The sequence below is a fragment of the Augochlora pura genome, chromosome 2 (genome assembly GCF_028453695.1).
Source record: "Augochlora pura isolate Apur16 chromosome 2, APUR_v2.2.1, whole genome shotgun sequence".
Lineage (NCBI taxonomy): Eukaryota > Metazoa > Arthropoda > Insecta > Hymenoptera > Halictidae > Augochlora > Augochlora pura.
In genome coordinates this window covers 9,795,597-9,813,781 of record NC_135773.1, presented here as the reverse complement: position 1 = coordinate 9,813,781, position 18,185 = coordinate 9,795,597, and the positions used below count along the sequence as shown (strand labels likewise).

At 41.3% G+C, this 18,185-nt stretch overlaps 1 protein-coding gene across 1 annotated transcript in view; it reads left to right on the top strand.

Moving 5' to 3' along the window:
• The window catches only part of Dscam2 (Down syndrome cell adhesion molecule 2), a 54,999-nt gene that overhangs the window by 13,004 nt on the left and 23,810 nt on the right, over positions 1–18,185 (top strand). The window contains exons 4-8 of the mRNA XM_078195993.1: positions 3,203–3,349; positions 3,454–3,571; positions 8,099–8,260; positions 8,765–9,048; positions 17,636–17,780. Coding sequence (XP_078052119.1) covers positions 3,203–3,349; positions 3,454–3,571; positions 8,099–8,260; positions 8,765–9,048; positions 17,636–17,780 — 856 coding nt within the window. The remainder of the gene's footprint in view (positions 1–3,202; positions 3,350–3,453; positions 3,572–8,098; positions 8,261–8,764; positions 9,049–17,635; positions 17,781–18,185) is intronic.

Below are 18,185 nucleotides of genomic sequence, written 5' to 3'. Positions count from 1 at the left end.
TTGTTAATTTTATACATTAAATAATATTAATTTTATACATTAAATTAATATTATTTAATGTATAAAATTAACAAGAAAGAATAGCCAAAAAAAAAGAAAGAAAAAAAATTTTGCCATTTAATGGTGTTAATCTTTATTATTCAGGAAAGTTATTATAAATATAAAAAGTTATGACTATACCAAGTGCTTTGACAATTAAATTTAAGATTTTTCAAAAAGTGGAGTTAATCGATGTGTGCACTGGGCGGCTCAAATACGAATAAGTGCTGATCGTCACAGCGTGAAAGGGGCGACAGTGCAAGTGGTTAATGTTGAAATTGAATAACAATGAAATACATCGTTCAGACTTGTCGACCGCCAAAGAAATCGACGGCGTTGAAATCGCAAGAAACGCGCATTAAGATTTACAGGCACGGTCGAACGGGTGCAACCAGTTCGAACGGTTATGCATATTTCTGCGAGCGTAACGTATCTATCTTACTAATAGCGCCACGGTCAGGCTGCACGTAATTCGAGGTAGCCGACGTCGGTCCTCCCGATTTCGTACATGCGCGAGTACATACGCGTTTATACATAACGTGCATACATACGCGGGACTATCTACGCTGAATAGATCCGACAGCGAGGGCGGGTGTGCGGGGTAGCGTAGGTAGCGGCATCGAGTGTAATACCGAAACTACATAACCCATCCAAGCCGGCTGACTTGGCCGACAATCGCTATTTAGGAGGGCCGCTTATCTCAGCCGGTCTTAGCTGTGCTAATGTCTCCTGGCCGAATCTACTCTGCCGCGTAGATGCAATAACGTGCTGCACGGAGCCCGGATAGAGAGACCGGCTAACAAGAGCCGTCGGCGAAGAAAAGGAAGCCAAACGAGGGGATTAGGAAACAGAGAAAAGGGAAACGGGACTAAGTGATATGGCCGATCCTTGAACCGCGACGATCGTGCAAATTCACATTTTTCGAAGATTATCTTGCGACGTTCGGAGAGCCGATCGAGACGACCGGCTTCACTTTTGTTCTTTCAAAATTCCTAAACTCGTAAAGATTCCGTCATAGAATATAATTGCGAAATATTTACATGAACGTAACCATTTATGCATCGTGTAAAAAAGGTACCCGGAATTTTTAAATAAAAGATAAACTATAGCATCTCCTCCTCTCAAGTTATCCATTTTTCTTTAAAAGCTCGGGGAAAATTAGGCAAAATTTACTGTATTAGTTTCCAAGCAATGAATACGTCTAGCGAAATTCCGTCACGACATTTACTAGCCACTCGAGCACGTCCGCTCCGAAATGTTCTCAAAGTATAATGTAAACTTTATCATGGCTGGCGGAGGTCGACGGTTATTGTAGTTGTAAATCGGAGAAGTCTGAAAGTGACGAACGGCAGTAATAGAGATAGCGCAAAGATAATAACAAGAATAAAGGGGATGGCGTAACGTAAAGAATTAAAGCCGGCACAGATGTGACGAGGTCCGGGAGAGTCGACACTGAGAAAGACACGATATAAACAACGGAAGCATTTCGACGGAAGAGAAATGTGGGTAGATGCTGGTAATATAAGGCAAAGAAAGATATAACAAAAGAATGGAGGACGTGAATCAAACGGAATAAGGAAAGTTGGTAGGAGAAATGCCAAGATGAGCGTAAAGTGAAGTCACGCGGGCATAGGAACGGCCCAGAAAAATGGGACGAGCAAATGAATTAAAATAACGATCACGATACACCGCGGACAATGGCTGGAAAGAACAAATGAAACCTTTAGAACGGTTCCCTTGTACAAGCTAATCTTGGATTCGTGAGTCTTGTTAAAGATTCTCGAAAGCGGGGGGGAGATTTCAGCGGAAGCGGCTGCGAATGTTTAGGATAACTACGGTCATTAACGTTGCTCCGGCTTATCTAAGAAACGAGCGCGGCTTAAACCGTGCAAGAACGAAGGTACCGTATCTGTCGCCATCTAAAGCAGGCCGCTGGAAATCCCGGAATTAGCATAATTATCGTAAAGGTAAAACTGTTCGGTGCCGGGAAAGTATCGCGGGGGCCTGTGATACCGGTGGCGCGTCGGCGTTACCGAGTTATTAAAGGTAATTCCGAATAGCGAGCCAGGTTTATTGGAACACGTCGAGATCAATTATTACAACGTTCACCGGATATGAATAATACAGACACTTGGAAAGTTTCGCGCCGCGACAGCGTTTGCGTCGACTCGGGAATCGTCGAATACAATTTCCATAATTTAACGAACGTGTTATCGTTGTTAACCGTGCTCTCTCGCGCTTGGAACGTTAATGCATCGATCCTTGTAAGTGTGGATTTCCTACGAACTTTCGAGATGGGTAGACCCTGTTGAAATCGATGGATATTACCTAATTTACTAAGCAACGCCTTCTGCGCCATTTGTGGGTGTTGTAGAATAGTCGCAAAGGGTTGAAGTCCGAGGAAATACGAACCTGGTCAAATCATCGAAAATGAACAACTATACGTTACGAGTCATAGACATAGAGATCGTCTGCAAGTAGTCATATGCCAATCTATGGGGGACTACACACATGACAGTTTCAAAAGAAATTAAATGAAATATTATTGAACAGAAGTCATACTACAATAAATAATCTACGAATAACTTCTAATCTAATCAATTTATATGCTCTGTATTAAGGTTGCAAGCTTTAATACAATTGCTATAATAATGCAAAATAAAAGTTGCACGAACTAATTGCAAGACACTGGAAATAATACATCATTGAAAGTAATGCAACTTTAAATCTTTTAAACATATTTACTGTTTTGTATTTGATCTTCTCATTTTATTCAAATGCGCAGACAACTTAAAGTTATTCCAATAACTTTAAATATTCGAAAACTAGAATGTTAGAAGCGCGAAATGAAAGTTATTTACATGGTAAACGTTTAAGCTAATTTACTGTATAATAGTACATTTACGTAAGCAATACAATAAGCATGTACAATATTCTTATATAACTTCCAAATTAAAATAAAGCGTAAATTCTAATTATAAAGAATAATAAGCAATGTTTTTTTTATGACTTTTGTATAATTTGCGCGATGAATAAAGAATTTTATGCGACTGTATTGTACCTAACACTCTGAATTTTTATGAAAGACAATACAGAAAAAGAAGTTATTAAAACGATGATCCTCATAAATACACAGAATCATGCGTTCATTCAATGATTTCAGATGGAAAGTTCCATCTACTACCAACCGGTGAACTGCTGGTACACAGTCTAGAGTTCAGCGATCAGATCCACGGGTACAGGTGTCGGACGATGCATCGTCTGACCAGACAAGTTGTAGTCAGCTCCGTGGCCAACGTCAGGATAGCTGGTAAGCATCGCTTTAATCGTTGTATAAAATTTTTTTCCAGCGACACAAAAACCCCGAGATTTATTGCGATTATTTGGCGCGCTCAGCTCCGACACTTTTTGCAGATCACAGGGGAGTGATGCCTCCGGTGATTCTTGAAAATTCCGGCGTGGTGCACGTTGCTCAAGATGAATCAACGTCGTTAGTCTGCGTGGCGCAGGCCTGCCCGACTCCCGAATATCGGTGAGTTTCTATCCCGAAGATTAATTAAGGCAATCCCGTTGGACGTCCAACAGACATAGCTAAGCCGATCCAGCTAACTGCACTTTTATTCGCGGGAACGTTGCTCGAGTTCCGTTGGATCGATGTTTGAGTTGATTATAGGTAACGAAATTAGATATCGTAATCGGAAAATCGGCGTTATTTCGAGCCAAATCCATTAACGTCGCTATCAGAAATTGTACAAACGATGTATCTATTGTTTGCATGGACGACAATGGTTGACCCCGAAGCAAAATTGAATCGGATGTTTACACAATGTATAACCTCCACTCCGTTTGTATTGTTGTGCCGCTCTTAAATTTATTCTCTGAGAAATTCCTGTTACGACGTTTATTACTTTAACACTGTCTTGAGATATTAAGCTGCCGATTTACGGTTTCATATCTTCACTTTTTTTACAAAATCCGCAGTCTATTGATTATACTATGCAAAACGTGGAATATGTTGGTTTCGTCGTCAACATTTTTTAAGATTGGTAAATGCTAATTTAGATTGAGAAACATACGAAATTCTTATGTCTTTGTCTCTATAATCTATGAACGGACTTTCAATAGCTGCAATTTTAACAACGAGACCTTTTAGTATCTTATATTTACAAAAATAACATTGAAAAATCGTCGAGATTTTCTAAGAAAAAGAATCTTCGTAACTTCAACAACTAAAAAATTAGATTTAACGAGAACTATAGACTCGTTTTCAGCAGAGCAAAATGATTCAATTCTGTTTCTAAAATCTAGTTCACGAGTTCGACGCAGCGAACGTTAAAAGCTAAAGCGTAGGGAGTCGAAAAATAGTAGAACGTCGATTGTTCCTTCCGCGAGTCTCTCAAAGGACACATCTTGTATTTGAAGATTCTGGAAACGGTCTCGAGCAAGTTTTTCATTCGGCAACAGCGACGCAAGTTCATTCGACTCGCTGCGAGCGCTGCAGCTTTCCGTTCCCTTCTCTCCAACGAAGCTGCAATAACAATGTCTCGAGACAGGGCGCGCTGTGTGCCAAAAAGAAAAAAAAAAGCGCGCGAGCACGTCTTTGTACCTTTCGAGGGGGACCATTCTGGACTGGCATTGGCGTCTCCAGCCGTTTCCGTCCCTTTCCCGTATCACTTTTGGGACGCCCGGAAGACGGCGAAAGGGAAGGCGACGAAAAACGACGAAAACCGTGGAAAAACAAAAAAAGAAAGCGAACGCCTGCGAACCCGTTTTTCCTCTAATCTGTCGCGTTCTCCATCGACGAGAGAGAAAGAGGCGGCGAAAAAAAATTACGTTTCTCGGGCACGCCGGAAGGGGAGGACGAGACAGGGAATAAGGGGGGGGGGGGGGGGGAAAGAAGGCGCGCAAAAGGAAGATTGAAGACGGGAATATTCGAGGTGGAAGGTAAGTAAAGGAATAAGGACTGGGCGCGACTTTGATCGAGGAAAAGTGGGAGCACTCGAACATGAAACCTCGCGAGCAGAGCACAATCGGAAACTCTCCATGTCGCTCCGGGTCTACGAGGAACCCCTTCAGACCCTTTTTCACTCCCGGGATTTCCGGATCTCCTTTTCCCAGCGGCCGTGCATCTGTATGCACTGGCCAAGAAATATCCCCCGAGGAAGGGAATCTATTGGGAATATCGGTGACCAAACCCCGGCGTGCCACCGCCTCAAGAAGCTGCGATTTTTTTCGGGAGGCGAACGGACCAAGGATTTTGGGAAATCGACGGTGAACGAATCGGCGCGCTATAAGAGGGGATAGACCCAAAAACGGTGAAATACATTTCCTGAATGAGATCCAAGATACGTGGCCCAGCATTTCTAATAAGGCTTTATGTATTATGTTTTCAACGCGTATACCAACACGTATCAAATCAAATAATAGCTTAGAAACGACTGATTTACAAGCGGACCGTTTATTTTAAAACTGGTGTAAGTCCATTTTTGAAAAAAAATGAGATATCACGTAATTCATGCTTAATTTAATGTAAATTTTTTATGCATGACTAGTCCGTGTTTAATTTCTTAAAAAATTCCCATGTTTCGTACAATTAAAAATTTTTCGGTTATCATCGATTATGAAAGTGGTGTAAGTCCAATTGACAGAGGTAGGTGGCTTAGCAGATGGTTGCCGATCAGTAGCCTGTTATTTTACATTTGTTTTATATTACGTGTCAACATGATAAATCCATTTTACATGCAATGAAACGAGAGAATTTCGTTCCAATAAAAAATCTTCAAAATGCGATTAAAAAACAGATAAGAAAAAACGCTAATGGAGAACAGGTAAATTGGTTGCAAATATGTACTGCAAATACTGTTTGACACAGAATGAACGTTTCAATATTTCATCGTGGGTATTTTACAAAACACTGTACCGTTGCAGTGGTGTCAATAATTCTATGTACAGCTACAGAATGTTGGAACATCGTCCCTGAGATACCAAATAATGTGCAGTCCTCTTCATACAGCAGATGACAAACATGTTCAAATTCCAACAGCCACTGTATTGTACATATTCTTCAAAATGATGGATGATACGGCAGCTTGTAAGCAAAAGACCCCGCTCAACAATAATTCAGTGCCTGCATCAATGGAAGCCTGCTGAAATACGATAGCCTGATCATCGTCTTTCGTAATTTACATCGAACTATTTGAAAAATAATGTCTAAAGATTACTTTCATACGCACAGGTTATCTTGATTTAGTGAAAACAATGGAAATCAGAAATACGTTAATACTATGTACATTTACATAAATAACGAATCATCTATTGGCAAATAAAGATACATCTATTAATTTACGAATAAATAACATTAACTTTGATTGTAATCCATGTGCATAGTTTTATGATGAAAATTCGATTCGCGAGATTCTTCGGTTGTTCTACTACAAGAAGCTATTTAAAAAATATATAATTTATTAAAATAATTTTAGCAAAATTTTATTCACTAAATAATTGCATTAACATTCCTTGCTGTTCACGGTGTCTCTTTCAACCGACGCTGTACAAAGTGTGCCACGTAAAGAGCGACAGCCGTTTTCTTAAAGCATAATCAAGAAACCGCCGGGAAACTCAGAGGAACCCTCGGTTCCTTCACCAGCAGTTTCTTCGAAAAAAGTTTGTTGCGCGATAAAATTCCCATTCGCTCGCCCCATTTAATTTCAAAATAAAGCGAGGTCCGCCATTATATTCCAAGAGAACCGCTTGTAAAACTTTATTTGGCGTAGCCAGAGCGTAAAGTTCCCCGTTCCCAAGACCCGCTCGAATAAACCAAACTATCGAGTCATAAATGATTTATCTCGGGAACTTCCTCGGACTCAAGAACTGCGTTACATTTCCATTTGGACGCAACGCGAAGCGCAATTACGATCCCTCCGGCGAGGTGGGCAGAATATCATCGCGACTTACGTGGCAGCTGAAGCTCATCGGAAACCAGTTTAACAAGTACCGGCAGCGCGCCGAGTCGAATATTATTTGTCTTCCCTTGTCCCGCGCGAGCTACGCCGCGCCGCGACGCGACGAACTTTCTGTCTCGAGCTTACTTTCAAGTTGGAATTCCTCGGGGGACTCGAGCCCATCACGCATCGGAGACGCCGGAACGAGCAAAGAAGCAGCAAACCGAGTGACGCCGAAAGGAAAAGGAGAAGGGTGACGAAGACCGGGGGCCGAGGAGGAAAAAGCGATCGGATGGAAGAGGGTAACCACGGTGATTCACAGCCAGCTCGAGGACCGATGCCGGCCCGATCGAAGGCTGTCAAGAAGCTGGGAAACCGAAAGAAAGCGAGGAATCTCCGGGATAAATGCTCGCGGTGGATGCGACTCGATGTCGTTTCTGGGTCGACGTACCCAAAAGCCAGTGAAATTGAACCTCTCTCGCCTCCCCCGGCGCCCCGTCCCACCGCTGTGTTCCACAGGCCGTCTCATCTTTATATGAAAAATTATTCCCGGACTAAAAAGCCTGGCAGAAAATCCTGGCAAAAATCGGAATGCCTCGGGAGAGAATGAAGGGAAAAAGCATTATCTTCTGATCGCACAAATCATGTTGGCTCAAGGAATCCTACATCATTCTATGCCGAGAGAATCTTCTTTTTTCAAGATCCGTTCGGCTGATTAAATCGTAATGACGCGGACTAATTGGCTCGCCACGTGAACAAGTTGATTGACGCGTTTATCTGATTAAAAACCTCGTCGATATTGTTTTAGAATCCACGTTGGATAATTATGAGTTAAAATTGCTTTTTCGATGATTTAAACGAATCGTGCGGTTCTTTTTCTAACAGAAGTACGATTTGCAACAGAATTGTTTGTATAAAAGATAGGACTCTCCACGAATACTTTTTAGAAAATCTAGTCTCTTTTTAAGAGAGTCTTCTTATGCAACAAATCCAATGTGGCTATCATTGTGAATTAACAGAACACTATAACAAAATATAATACAGTAGAACGATCGTTGCATACGCCACCATTTCTGCTCGATATTATTTTATTAATCAATTGATCTTTCATTTTTCAGATGGTACGCACAAACTGGCTCTGAACCGGTGCTGGTACACTCTGGACCAAGGACGAGACTACTTGGCTCTGTCCTAGCCCTCGAAGCAGTCACGCTAGAAGATAGTGGAATTTATCGTTGCACTGCATCGAATGCTGGTGGCGAAACCAGCGCCGAGATTAGGTATCAGTAATCGCCTGACACGAGTCATTCGAAAACTATACAAACATCAGATAGTACATCATACATTATTTTAGTTCGGCTTCTGATAAAACTCTGATATATTGTGATCTGATTGAAAAATATTCTATAAACATCGTATCATCTTTATCTAATCTCTCAATGATATAATCTTTAAACCAAAAAAAAAAAAACAAAATTTAATAAAACTTAACTTTATCAACTGAAACGTTACTTGTTGTAATCTGAGACTAGAAACGCTATCAGAAGTTTTATAACTTATCTTGTATTTTAAAAATCTGCATGCATAGCGATTCACAGTCTTATTGTCATCTTAAGACGTCATAGTCCGATAGTTCTTAAAAAGCTACCCTCCTCGAAAACGATTATACGCGAGCTTTTTGGTAACGATCCACGATCTGGAAAATGCGGTTCGTGAATGTTATGTATTTGGTGAGCCGAAGGCAAACGTAACATGCAAAGGATACAAAGGAGATTGTTCTGCAGGCTGATCGTGACTGCTCCGCTGCACGTAGAAGTGTCCCCGCCGTTGCTGAGCGTCCATTTAGGCGGTAATGCCGAATTTAGATGCGAGGTCAGCACGCATTCACAAGCAGGACCGCACTTTGTTACCTGGTACAAGGACGGCCGGCAGCTGCCGGGAACCGGCAGACAATCGGAATTATTGAGGCTCAACGGGATCGGCAGGGAAGATCGTGGAATGTATCAGTGTATAGTCAGACGAGCGGAAGGGGACACTGCTCAGGCATCCGCAGAACTTCAATTGGGCGGTATGTCTACACGTCTTTACCATTACTTACCGCGATTATCCCCAACGAGGATTGCCTTCTACGTTTACGAGCACGTTCTACTTCATGAACATGACTCATCCTGCAAATCCAATGTTTCCATTACTAGAACAGAGAGATACTATATACTTCCTTTTATGCTAATCAATTTTTATTGTGCAACTTATTCACATTAAAACGTTTTTTCTTAAAAAAGAAATTGTTCACAATCAGTGTGACAAGATGAAACGTAGATAAAAAAATTCTGATTATCAGAAAATAATTTTTAACTTATTTTAGTATTTCTTTAAATAATTCCTGCAATCTGTAATAAACGCGTTCTTATTGCTTTATCACGCAATGCTAATTTGTGCTTCGTAGACGTAGATAACAGATGTTTAATTCCAGCGTAAATGATTTCAATATTTTAGCACTGGACTGTAATATTTAATTTCATCGGTTTGCTTGCGTCCCATTGCATTTCTGACATTTGTGTTCATCAATTCGGGATGTTGATAAGTGCGTAACTGCGTTTTTACCATTGTCTAAGGAATATATTTTACGAAAAAGAGTTTCTTGTTCGTGCTTCTATTAACCCTTTGCACTCGAGTGGTGACTCTGAGGCACCACTAAATGTTCTATCATGTCTCAAAATAATTTTTACGAAAACAAAATTTAGATTTCAAAAACGGTTAAACAGTGAAAGTTATTGATATCAGTCACGAGAATCAATTTCGTCACATAGAATGGAAATCCTAAGAGTCAGAAATTTGATTTTAGATTTACGGTCAAAATAGCTTGGAGTGTAAAGGGTTAAATCGTGCTTCAATTTAGAACCCTCCTTTCTTAAACGATGGTGATAATATGCAGGACGTAGTAGCATGTGATTTCAATCAAAGTTATCAAACATGAGATTGATTAATAATTATGTCCCGAATAACGGGACTTTGTCTTGGTTGTTGTGTAGAATAACACGGCAATTACTATTGAGTGGAGGATTAATCTTAGTAGTTTGGGGGGTTTGGAACGTAGAAGTCCTGTACTATGAACAGTATATTTCGGAGAAATTAAGTGGTAATTAATTGCATAACACCTTCGTCTTACGTTAGACATCGATAGAACTAACAAAAGATACCCAGCTTGCAAATTTAAAAAGTGCAAATTTATTTCAGGGGTACAAAATTAACCTAGAATTTAATACCTGAAACTTACGGGTAGAAAATAAGTTTTCCAACAAAATCTCCTTTTTAAATGAGAACTATCGCTTCGCCAAGGATTTATCAATTGTTTATTTAACCAGGAAAGTAACAACTCAGAAATAAGAAATATAGACAGTTTTAGTTGATATTAACCCCTCGCGAATAGATTATATTCTCCAATCATCCCCAAAGTTTTATAATCTTTGACATTTGCGAATCGGCCATCTTCTTCTTTTCGATGAGGTGTTATGAACAAAAATAAAGGTTGGCTAATGAAATAATTTGGTATTGTTTAACTATGTTACCCCGCGAAAATCAATCAACCAGTTAGCAGTCAGGCGGAAGCAATTCGTTCTGTTGCCGGTCAGGAAATAGTTTCCGTACATAGAAATACTGAAATACACAAGCGCCGGTTCTCATCGATTCGATTCATTTCGATCTCAATTACCGAATTCCACGAATTCAACGTCATTCCGGCTGCGAGTGCACAAAGGAAAATTACATGGAAAGTTGCCGTGCAGTTTCGATCAGAATTGCAGATGAAGGTGGGTTGGGGGAAACGGGTCTCTCTCTCTCTATGTGTACGTATAAATTCACTTTTCCCGGATGCTATCTACCATTGCTAGGCTCAAAGTAAATTAGATCACTTTCGAAGATTCATTTTCCGCCTCTCCTGACTTTGCTGCTTCCGCGTGAATTCGGCTCCTGCAATTACCTTGCGCATACTTGCCCACGGAACGGCCATTAACACTGTAACTGCCGAGTATTAGAACGGGCTACAGAATATCTTGGTCAAAGCTAAACAGTAATTTTTGACATCAAATGGATCATAGAATGTGCCGAGACGACGAAATATTCTGCAGACCCGCGAGATGCGAAATTAATTGCACTACTGTCACGCGTTATTTTTAAAACGATCGATCTTACACCGTCATGTAAGAATCGGGACACCGGAAAAATTGATTCCGTTGACCGTAAGACTGTGGCGGGGATAAAACAAAACGCACGACTAAATTTTCCGGATACGCGCCGTTCTTGATGTTTCGTAAATTTGTACACGCGAGGAATGCGTGAAAATCTGTAGCTCGGTGATCGTTAAAATAAATCGGAACGCTTCAGCTTTCGTTTCATTAAACAAAATGTTTTGCTTTTACGAGATTCCCGTGGGTATTGTACCAATAGCCCGCGTACCAAATGCATACGATAGCAAGCTCTCAAATATAAAATCTCAAAATTCGAAATTCTTTTCGCGTGGTAATTCCTGATAAACGTGATCGCATACAATAATAGTAATTTCTCTTACGAATGAACACGATTATAATTCCGAAAACTTTTATACATTAGCCGTCTTACGCTATTAACTATTTTTAAATAAACGCGAGTAAATACTAAATAGATCAAAATAATTTAAAATAAATAAAATCTTTTATATATATATATATATATATATATATATATATATATATATATATATATATCTAAATCGAATATTACTTTAAGACTTATTATCGTGAAAGAAAATGTTTCATTTACGAAACACACTAATCCCTAAATAAAATAGACCGCTATATCTACTCAGAAGATCAACTAGTCAGAAAAAGGCCCAAAAATCGATCAGTCAAGTATATAACTTATTTTAGCAGCTCGTACAAACAACTCGTATTTAAATTTGCTTAAACTTCTCCTAACTTGCATGTACTTTTGTATTCGTATTATTTCTCATTCTTGTTTATTATCAAAGTGATCTAGAGACATCAATCTATCGAACAGTAGTATACAAGTTCACTGACAAAACACTTCTAAGCTGTAATAAAGTCGATGATAATCTTAACCCCTTGCCGTACTTTAACGCGTCAGACTCGTGATGGAGGTATCTAGTAATAACCTGTTATGTACTAATATTCATCCGTTCCTTTAAGTAAGAATTAAATTCGACTCTCTTGTCACCGATATTTAAACATTCGAGTAGATGTAAGGACGCTATAAATATAAAATTCCTTGTCCTTCTAAGAAATTAGTGCGATCGAAAAATTTCTTAATCATAGCAATCGCAAAGAAAATGGTACGGCAAGAGGTTAAGCTGCCCCAAAAGCGTTCTACAATAGGTGCTTTCACCTTACCTGGTTGCACGTCTTTCGGTGGACCGAATCGAGAGTCCACGCGGTACCATCGATCCGATTCACGTCTAACCCAATTGGCCCCTCGAAATACTTTCACCGAATCGATACGGCCGCGAATCGTGGTAAGAGACGAGCGCCTGGCATAGGTGACGTGTCAGAAGTGACACAATATACAGCGCATGAAAGCGGTGTATTGAGGCACCGCGATATCGGCATCGGTAGTCGTAAGCGATGCCGATCGCATTACGGGGGAGCGAACTCGATTATCGTAGAAAGAGTGAGAGCCGAGCACGTGGCGTGTTGCCTCTCCGGAGAGCAGAAGGGCGCGCTCGCTCTGGTCCTCCGCTTTGACGTGGAGGAGGCTTCTTTTGCAACGCTTTAGCCCCCCTGCGCCCCATCCGTACGTCACGTCGGTTACCCCAAACCAGCGTCCATCTCCTTCCATCGTTCGCTCCACCGTGTAGCACTCTTTGGTAACTGCTACGTGGCGTCTCTCTCCCTCTCTCCCTCTCTCCTCTCTCTCTCTCTCCCTCTCGGCCGTTTGCCCTATATTTGGACCGCCCACCTATGGACGGGAGAAGCGGCCGCCATGAAAGAGGAACGCGTCCCGTCGACAGGGGACGCGGGAGGCACCCGGCCCGGAGAGGAGGGCCTTTGAAACAACAATGAAGTTAGCGTCTCTCGCTCGTCAGCGTCGGTAATGCACGGAATTTACGTCAAAGGGAATTCGAGCAAGCGGCCCCGGCGGTAAGGACGCACGGTGGCCTGGATAAAGAGGGGGAGGGGCGGAGGGTGGAACCAGCTCGTTGCAATTTCGCAACCGGCAAAGAGGGTGCCACGGAAGGAACCGGCTAGCCTCTAATGCCGCGAGCCACGAGCAAAAAAAAAAAGAGTCGTCGTTGACGAGCTGCCTACACTGCGACCGAGGTATCCGTGTTTCCTTGTTACGCGTTACTTGCGCATTGTCTAGGGACCCCTGCGCTGCGACTTGAAACTGCAACGAAACGGTGCTGCACCTGGATCCGTTCTCCCGTGGCTTTAACATGTGGAGCAGTCTAGAAAGGGTCTGCTGCTATCCTTCGCGACGTTCAAACTTTCGTTTTTTAATTCAGCTGGATTGTTCGTTGAAAATCGATCCGGTGACCTGTGGTTTCGCGAGCTGCACGATATAGTTGGATCGCGATAATTCCAAACTCTACCCTCGTAAGTTTTTCATATTCACAACTGCAATTACTCTTATTTATGCAATGACTGAATATTAGAAACAATTTTAGAAGAAATGATTAACCAATTCGTAACACAGAAATCAAGACAACCCCTTATAGAATAATTCGTGATATCGCGGCGGTACGAAATATGAAGTATAAAATGTAAAAGCAAAGAGACTACGAAGTTTATACTCAAGTGATAAGATAACGAGCTCCAAATTTTCTGATAACACAGTGCATGGAAATAATTTACGCGATCTCTATAATTTCATTGACAACCGAATATTTGGTAGCTGATGAAGGTCAGTGAATTCAATATTTGCCATCGAGGATATCGACGACTACTGCTGACAAGTTGACTGGTGGTTTACACAGTAAACATTATTTCTTCTTACTAAACATATTGCAACAGCGTCGAAGTATATTTACGCGATCTCGGCGACGCCAACGTGGCCTTAAGAAAGTAGGTCCGTCAAAATGGAAGTAACATTGACCAATGTACATCGAGGCAACGCGAAAATGGTCCAGCTGGCCTGTTCAACCCCCGCTATTCTTGAAACCAGTTTCTCCGACGGGGTGCTCGGGATCCTTTAATTTCTTCCGCTTCGCGCGATCGCGAAAAGACTGGCTGGTCGGAAAAAAAGGCATTCACGAATTTGCGTATATTAAAAGCACGGGGAGGCGAGCAGTGAATATTACGTTGCCGTGGAAATTATGGGGCACGGTGCGTTATGAAATTTTCCTTTCCCCGTGAACGCGGGTACGCCCACCTGCCTCGTATTTTGCCGACGAATGAAGATTCACGTTTTTTTGAGAATATACAACGGGCCACCGTAGGTTCTGGAACGCTCGTGCGAAATTTTTTAATATTTCGCCGAAATTGGTGGCCTGGACTTTTTAATGCGACTTTCCAACAAGACTTTTAAACGGTAGACTCTCGCCAGCCATAAAACTGAAGCACATAAGTTAATTGTAGACCTTAATCAAAACTTTATTTTACAATAACGTCTATTCCTCGCGTTCATAAATACTTTTTTCTGTCCGAGTTTTATTTTACTTGCCGCCTGTCGGACAATGTTCGATCTAAATTGTGAATATGATTCTGAGAAATATTACACCTGTCTATATTACAAGTGGAAAATAGTATTATATATCTATTAAAAAAATATGAAAAATGAGTTGATAAAACGATGATATATCTTATCTTATCTTATCTCTTATCTTTGTTATAAAGTCGCACATAACAGTTATTTTTACGGGTAATACAGTGTTAACCCTTCGTGCTCGAAAGCATTGAAACTATGAATTAAAAATAGTTTCCATTTTAAATGACTCGATGCACTTTAATTACATGGAATGAGAGTCTTGGAACTTTCGAATACGATGGAACAGTTTTTAGCAGTACCTCATAATCACCATCGAGTGCAAAACGTTGAAATTTCTCTGAATGATACATTTTAATCTCGAACCGACTATTCGTCGTCCGATGGCGTGATTCGGAGTCTCTCAAAACACCAACAGCACCATTCTTCCCTCCAAATGGAGAAGAAATTCGCACGTTCGCCCGGATGCGTCCGATTCCTAGGTTCCCCATTGCCGGGCAGACTCCGGCAGCGTATCGGTTTCATTGAAGTCCGAGGACGAGCTTTCGCGGTCCCGCGGACACGTATCGATGATCGCTCGGAGGCATCGAGACGAGGTTCATCAATCTCCTCATGGGTCCGTGAGCACCATCTGCGAAGACTGTCTCCACCCTCACCTAGGGAAACCGAGAGAGAGACGGAGAGAAAGAGAGAGAAAAAGGAAAAGAGAGAGAGAGGGTGAGAGAGAAGGAGCGAGAGGGAGAGAGAGAGAGAGAGAGAGTGAAAGTACTGGAGCTATGGTTTTCTCTCCGTCTGGCACTCTCCGCTTTTAAACGACGGAACTGTTCTTTGTAACGCGACGCCCGAGCATTTTTAATGACGACGAAATCGACACTTTTAATTATGAAGAGTCCCTCGTCCTTGCAGAGCCTCTCGTCCCACCGCGTCGGAGGAAGCTTCGATCTTGGACTCTCGTTCCCGCCGTCCCACGGTTTTTCCTTCTTTCTTCTCGGCCGACCCTGCGCACACCCCTTAGCCCCTCCTCGCGCGCGAACGTTCGAAGCCCCCCGTGGTTCGTTCCCTTCGCCATGTTGTCGCGATAGAAACATCGAGAGAGAAAAAATATTCACCGCGCTTCCGTCGCAGCGAGCCCATTGTCTTTCGTTTTCTATCGCGATGCGCGGCAGCCGTGGCGGCTTTCAGAATCAAGAATCTCCGGGCGGTCTTTCACGCTCTTGCCTCGCGAGCCTCTTTCTTCGTCGCCAACCAGCTGGCTCTTCTACTTTCGTTGATATTCCGACCGTCACGGCGCAACGTATCGTTTTTAACGAGATGGATTCGATTGCGCCGCGGTCATTGTACCTGCGCGAGTATCCCGGATTGATCACCTGGCTCCTCGTCTTCCTTCTCTCTCTTTTTTTCTATATTGCTTCTTCAGGGTTTTCTCTTTACCTCGTCGTCCTCCTCCTCCTCCTCCTTCTCTCTTCATCGACCTCGCCTTTTTCTATTCCTTTCAACACCCAGTCGAATAGAACACGACTACTCGGCTGATCGAGACTTCAACCAAGCGTGGAGGTTCCGGTGTTAAAAAGGATTTGTCCCTTCTCTGCTCGGCTCTCTCTCTCTCTCTCTCTCTCTCCATTTCTCTCTCTTTCTCGCTGGCTCGCTCCCTTGGTCGTTTTTCTTTCGATATTTTTCCAGCCGCTGTTCTCGAGCACCCGTGATTCCGATGATTCTTTGAAGTCGGGTGTACAACCGCTCGCGGAAGTGTCGGATGAGAAATGGGCTCGCGGAAGAGTGTGCGTTGAGGAGGAACGTGCAGCCTGTTTGAAACCTCCGATTTTTTACTGTTTCACGGCGCCGTCTACCTGCAAAAATCATCGAAAAGAAGAGGATACGCGTGTGCTTACTCAACGAAAAATGTTTCGAAGCCTTTCTCGTGCCGACTCGAGTCGCGCTGTATCACCCCTTCCCTTTTACGCTTTCGTCTCCTATTTGTTCCTTTTCTAGAGCTCTGCGCAAATTTCGAAAACTTTTTACTGGATCTATATCCCTTCGACGATCTACAAATGAACAAAATAGTTTCTTGTATTTACGAAGATTTGTGTAACTTAAGTTTACGTTAACAATCAAACGGCCGACTTTTCGAACAGAAATAAAACTGAATATGCTTAGGATTATTTATAATTTTATCAATGTATTTTTTGAGACGATTATCCCATAAAACTTAATGAAACATGTGCGAATCTAAATTAATTGTGAACAAGTAGGAAAATTAAATACCATTGATTGTGTATGTATATATGAAGCAAGTATACAAAAACCAATTACACTTTTTACAAGTTCACAATATATGTAATATACTGTTTAGAGCAGGTTTAGAACAGACTTGGGACAGTTAAACGTCAAGTTTTCATTAAACATTTTGTGGGATTAATAAAAATTAATCACATTCATAATTTGTTCACGTTACAAAGAATCTTCTAGCCGACTCAATAAATTTTTCCTTATGTTGGTTTTTATAATACCATCCACGGCATTAAGAATTTGCATAGAGATCCGCGGCACGATGATAACACTCGAATGTACCAGAGGGATTTCCATTCCAAGCATTTACAGTTACAGGCAAAAATGTACTGTCTCAGATGGACTTTACACAATGGTAACGATGCGCACGAAAATGTTCACCATTTATAAAATTTTCCAATTTCGCGCACTGCTATTATTATCTTGTTATGATTTTGTTACATACACTCGTCATTTTTCAAAAACAGTTAAATACACGGTTGTTTAAACTTATACTTTTGAAATTAAGTTAACAAAATACCGAGAGAGTTACGTAAAATATTTTACCTTTTATCCTTTACGCGGGAAAAATGCTGTTTTAACTGTCTTTTACTGTCACCATTAGTTTTGTCGGTGAACTCAGAAGTGCTTGTTCAAATGTTATTCACGTGTGGCGTTTTTTTTTATTGTTTCAGATGCGCCACCGATGCTGTTGCACTCGTTCATCTCGCAAACAATGCAACCGGGACCAGCGGTATCCATGAAATGTTCCGCGGCAGGAAACCCAACGCCGCAAGTCACATGGGCCTTGGACGGTTTTCCGTTGCCAACGAATGGAAGGTAAGTTGCATTTATGCGACACCACAAATGGAGAATTAAAAAGAAACATCACCTGAAACACGATTAAACCCACTGAATTTTTAGGTTGGTGAAGCATATCAAAGATAAATTAATAAGAAAATATCCAATCTTGCAATTTGCGAAAATTGCAAACGGCCAAAGTTTTATTTTTGTCTCTATAATATTTAGATTGCGGATCTTTGTACATCTATTGCGTGTGTGTATTTTCAAAATACGTGAAATCATGTGCATCAACTTCAATGGTACTTTAATTTAATTTATATGATAATGTAATATATATACTACATTATCTTCTAAATTATATGTGTGTTATATGTGAACGATTGGATATTATATATATACTACATTATCTTCTAAATTAAATTAAAGTATTTTGAAGTTGAT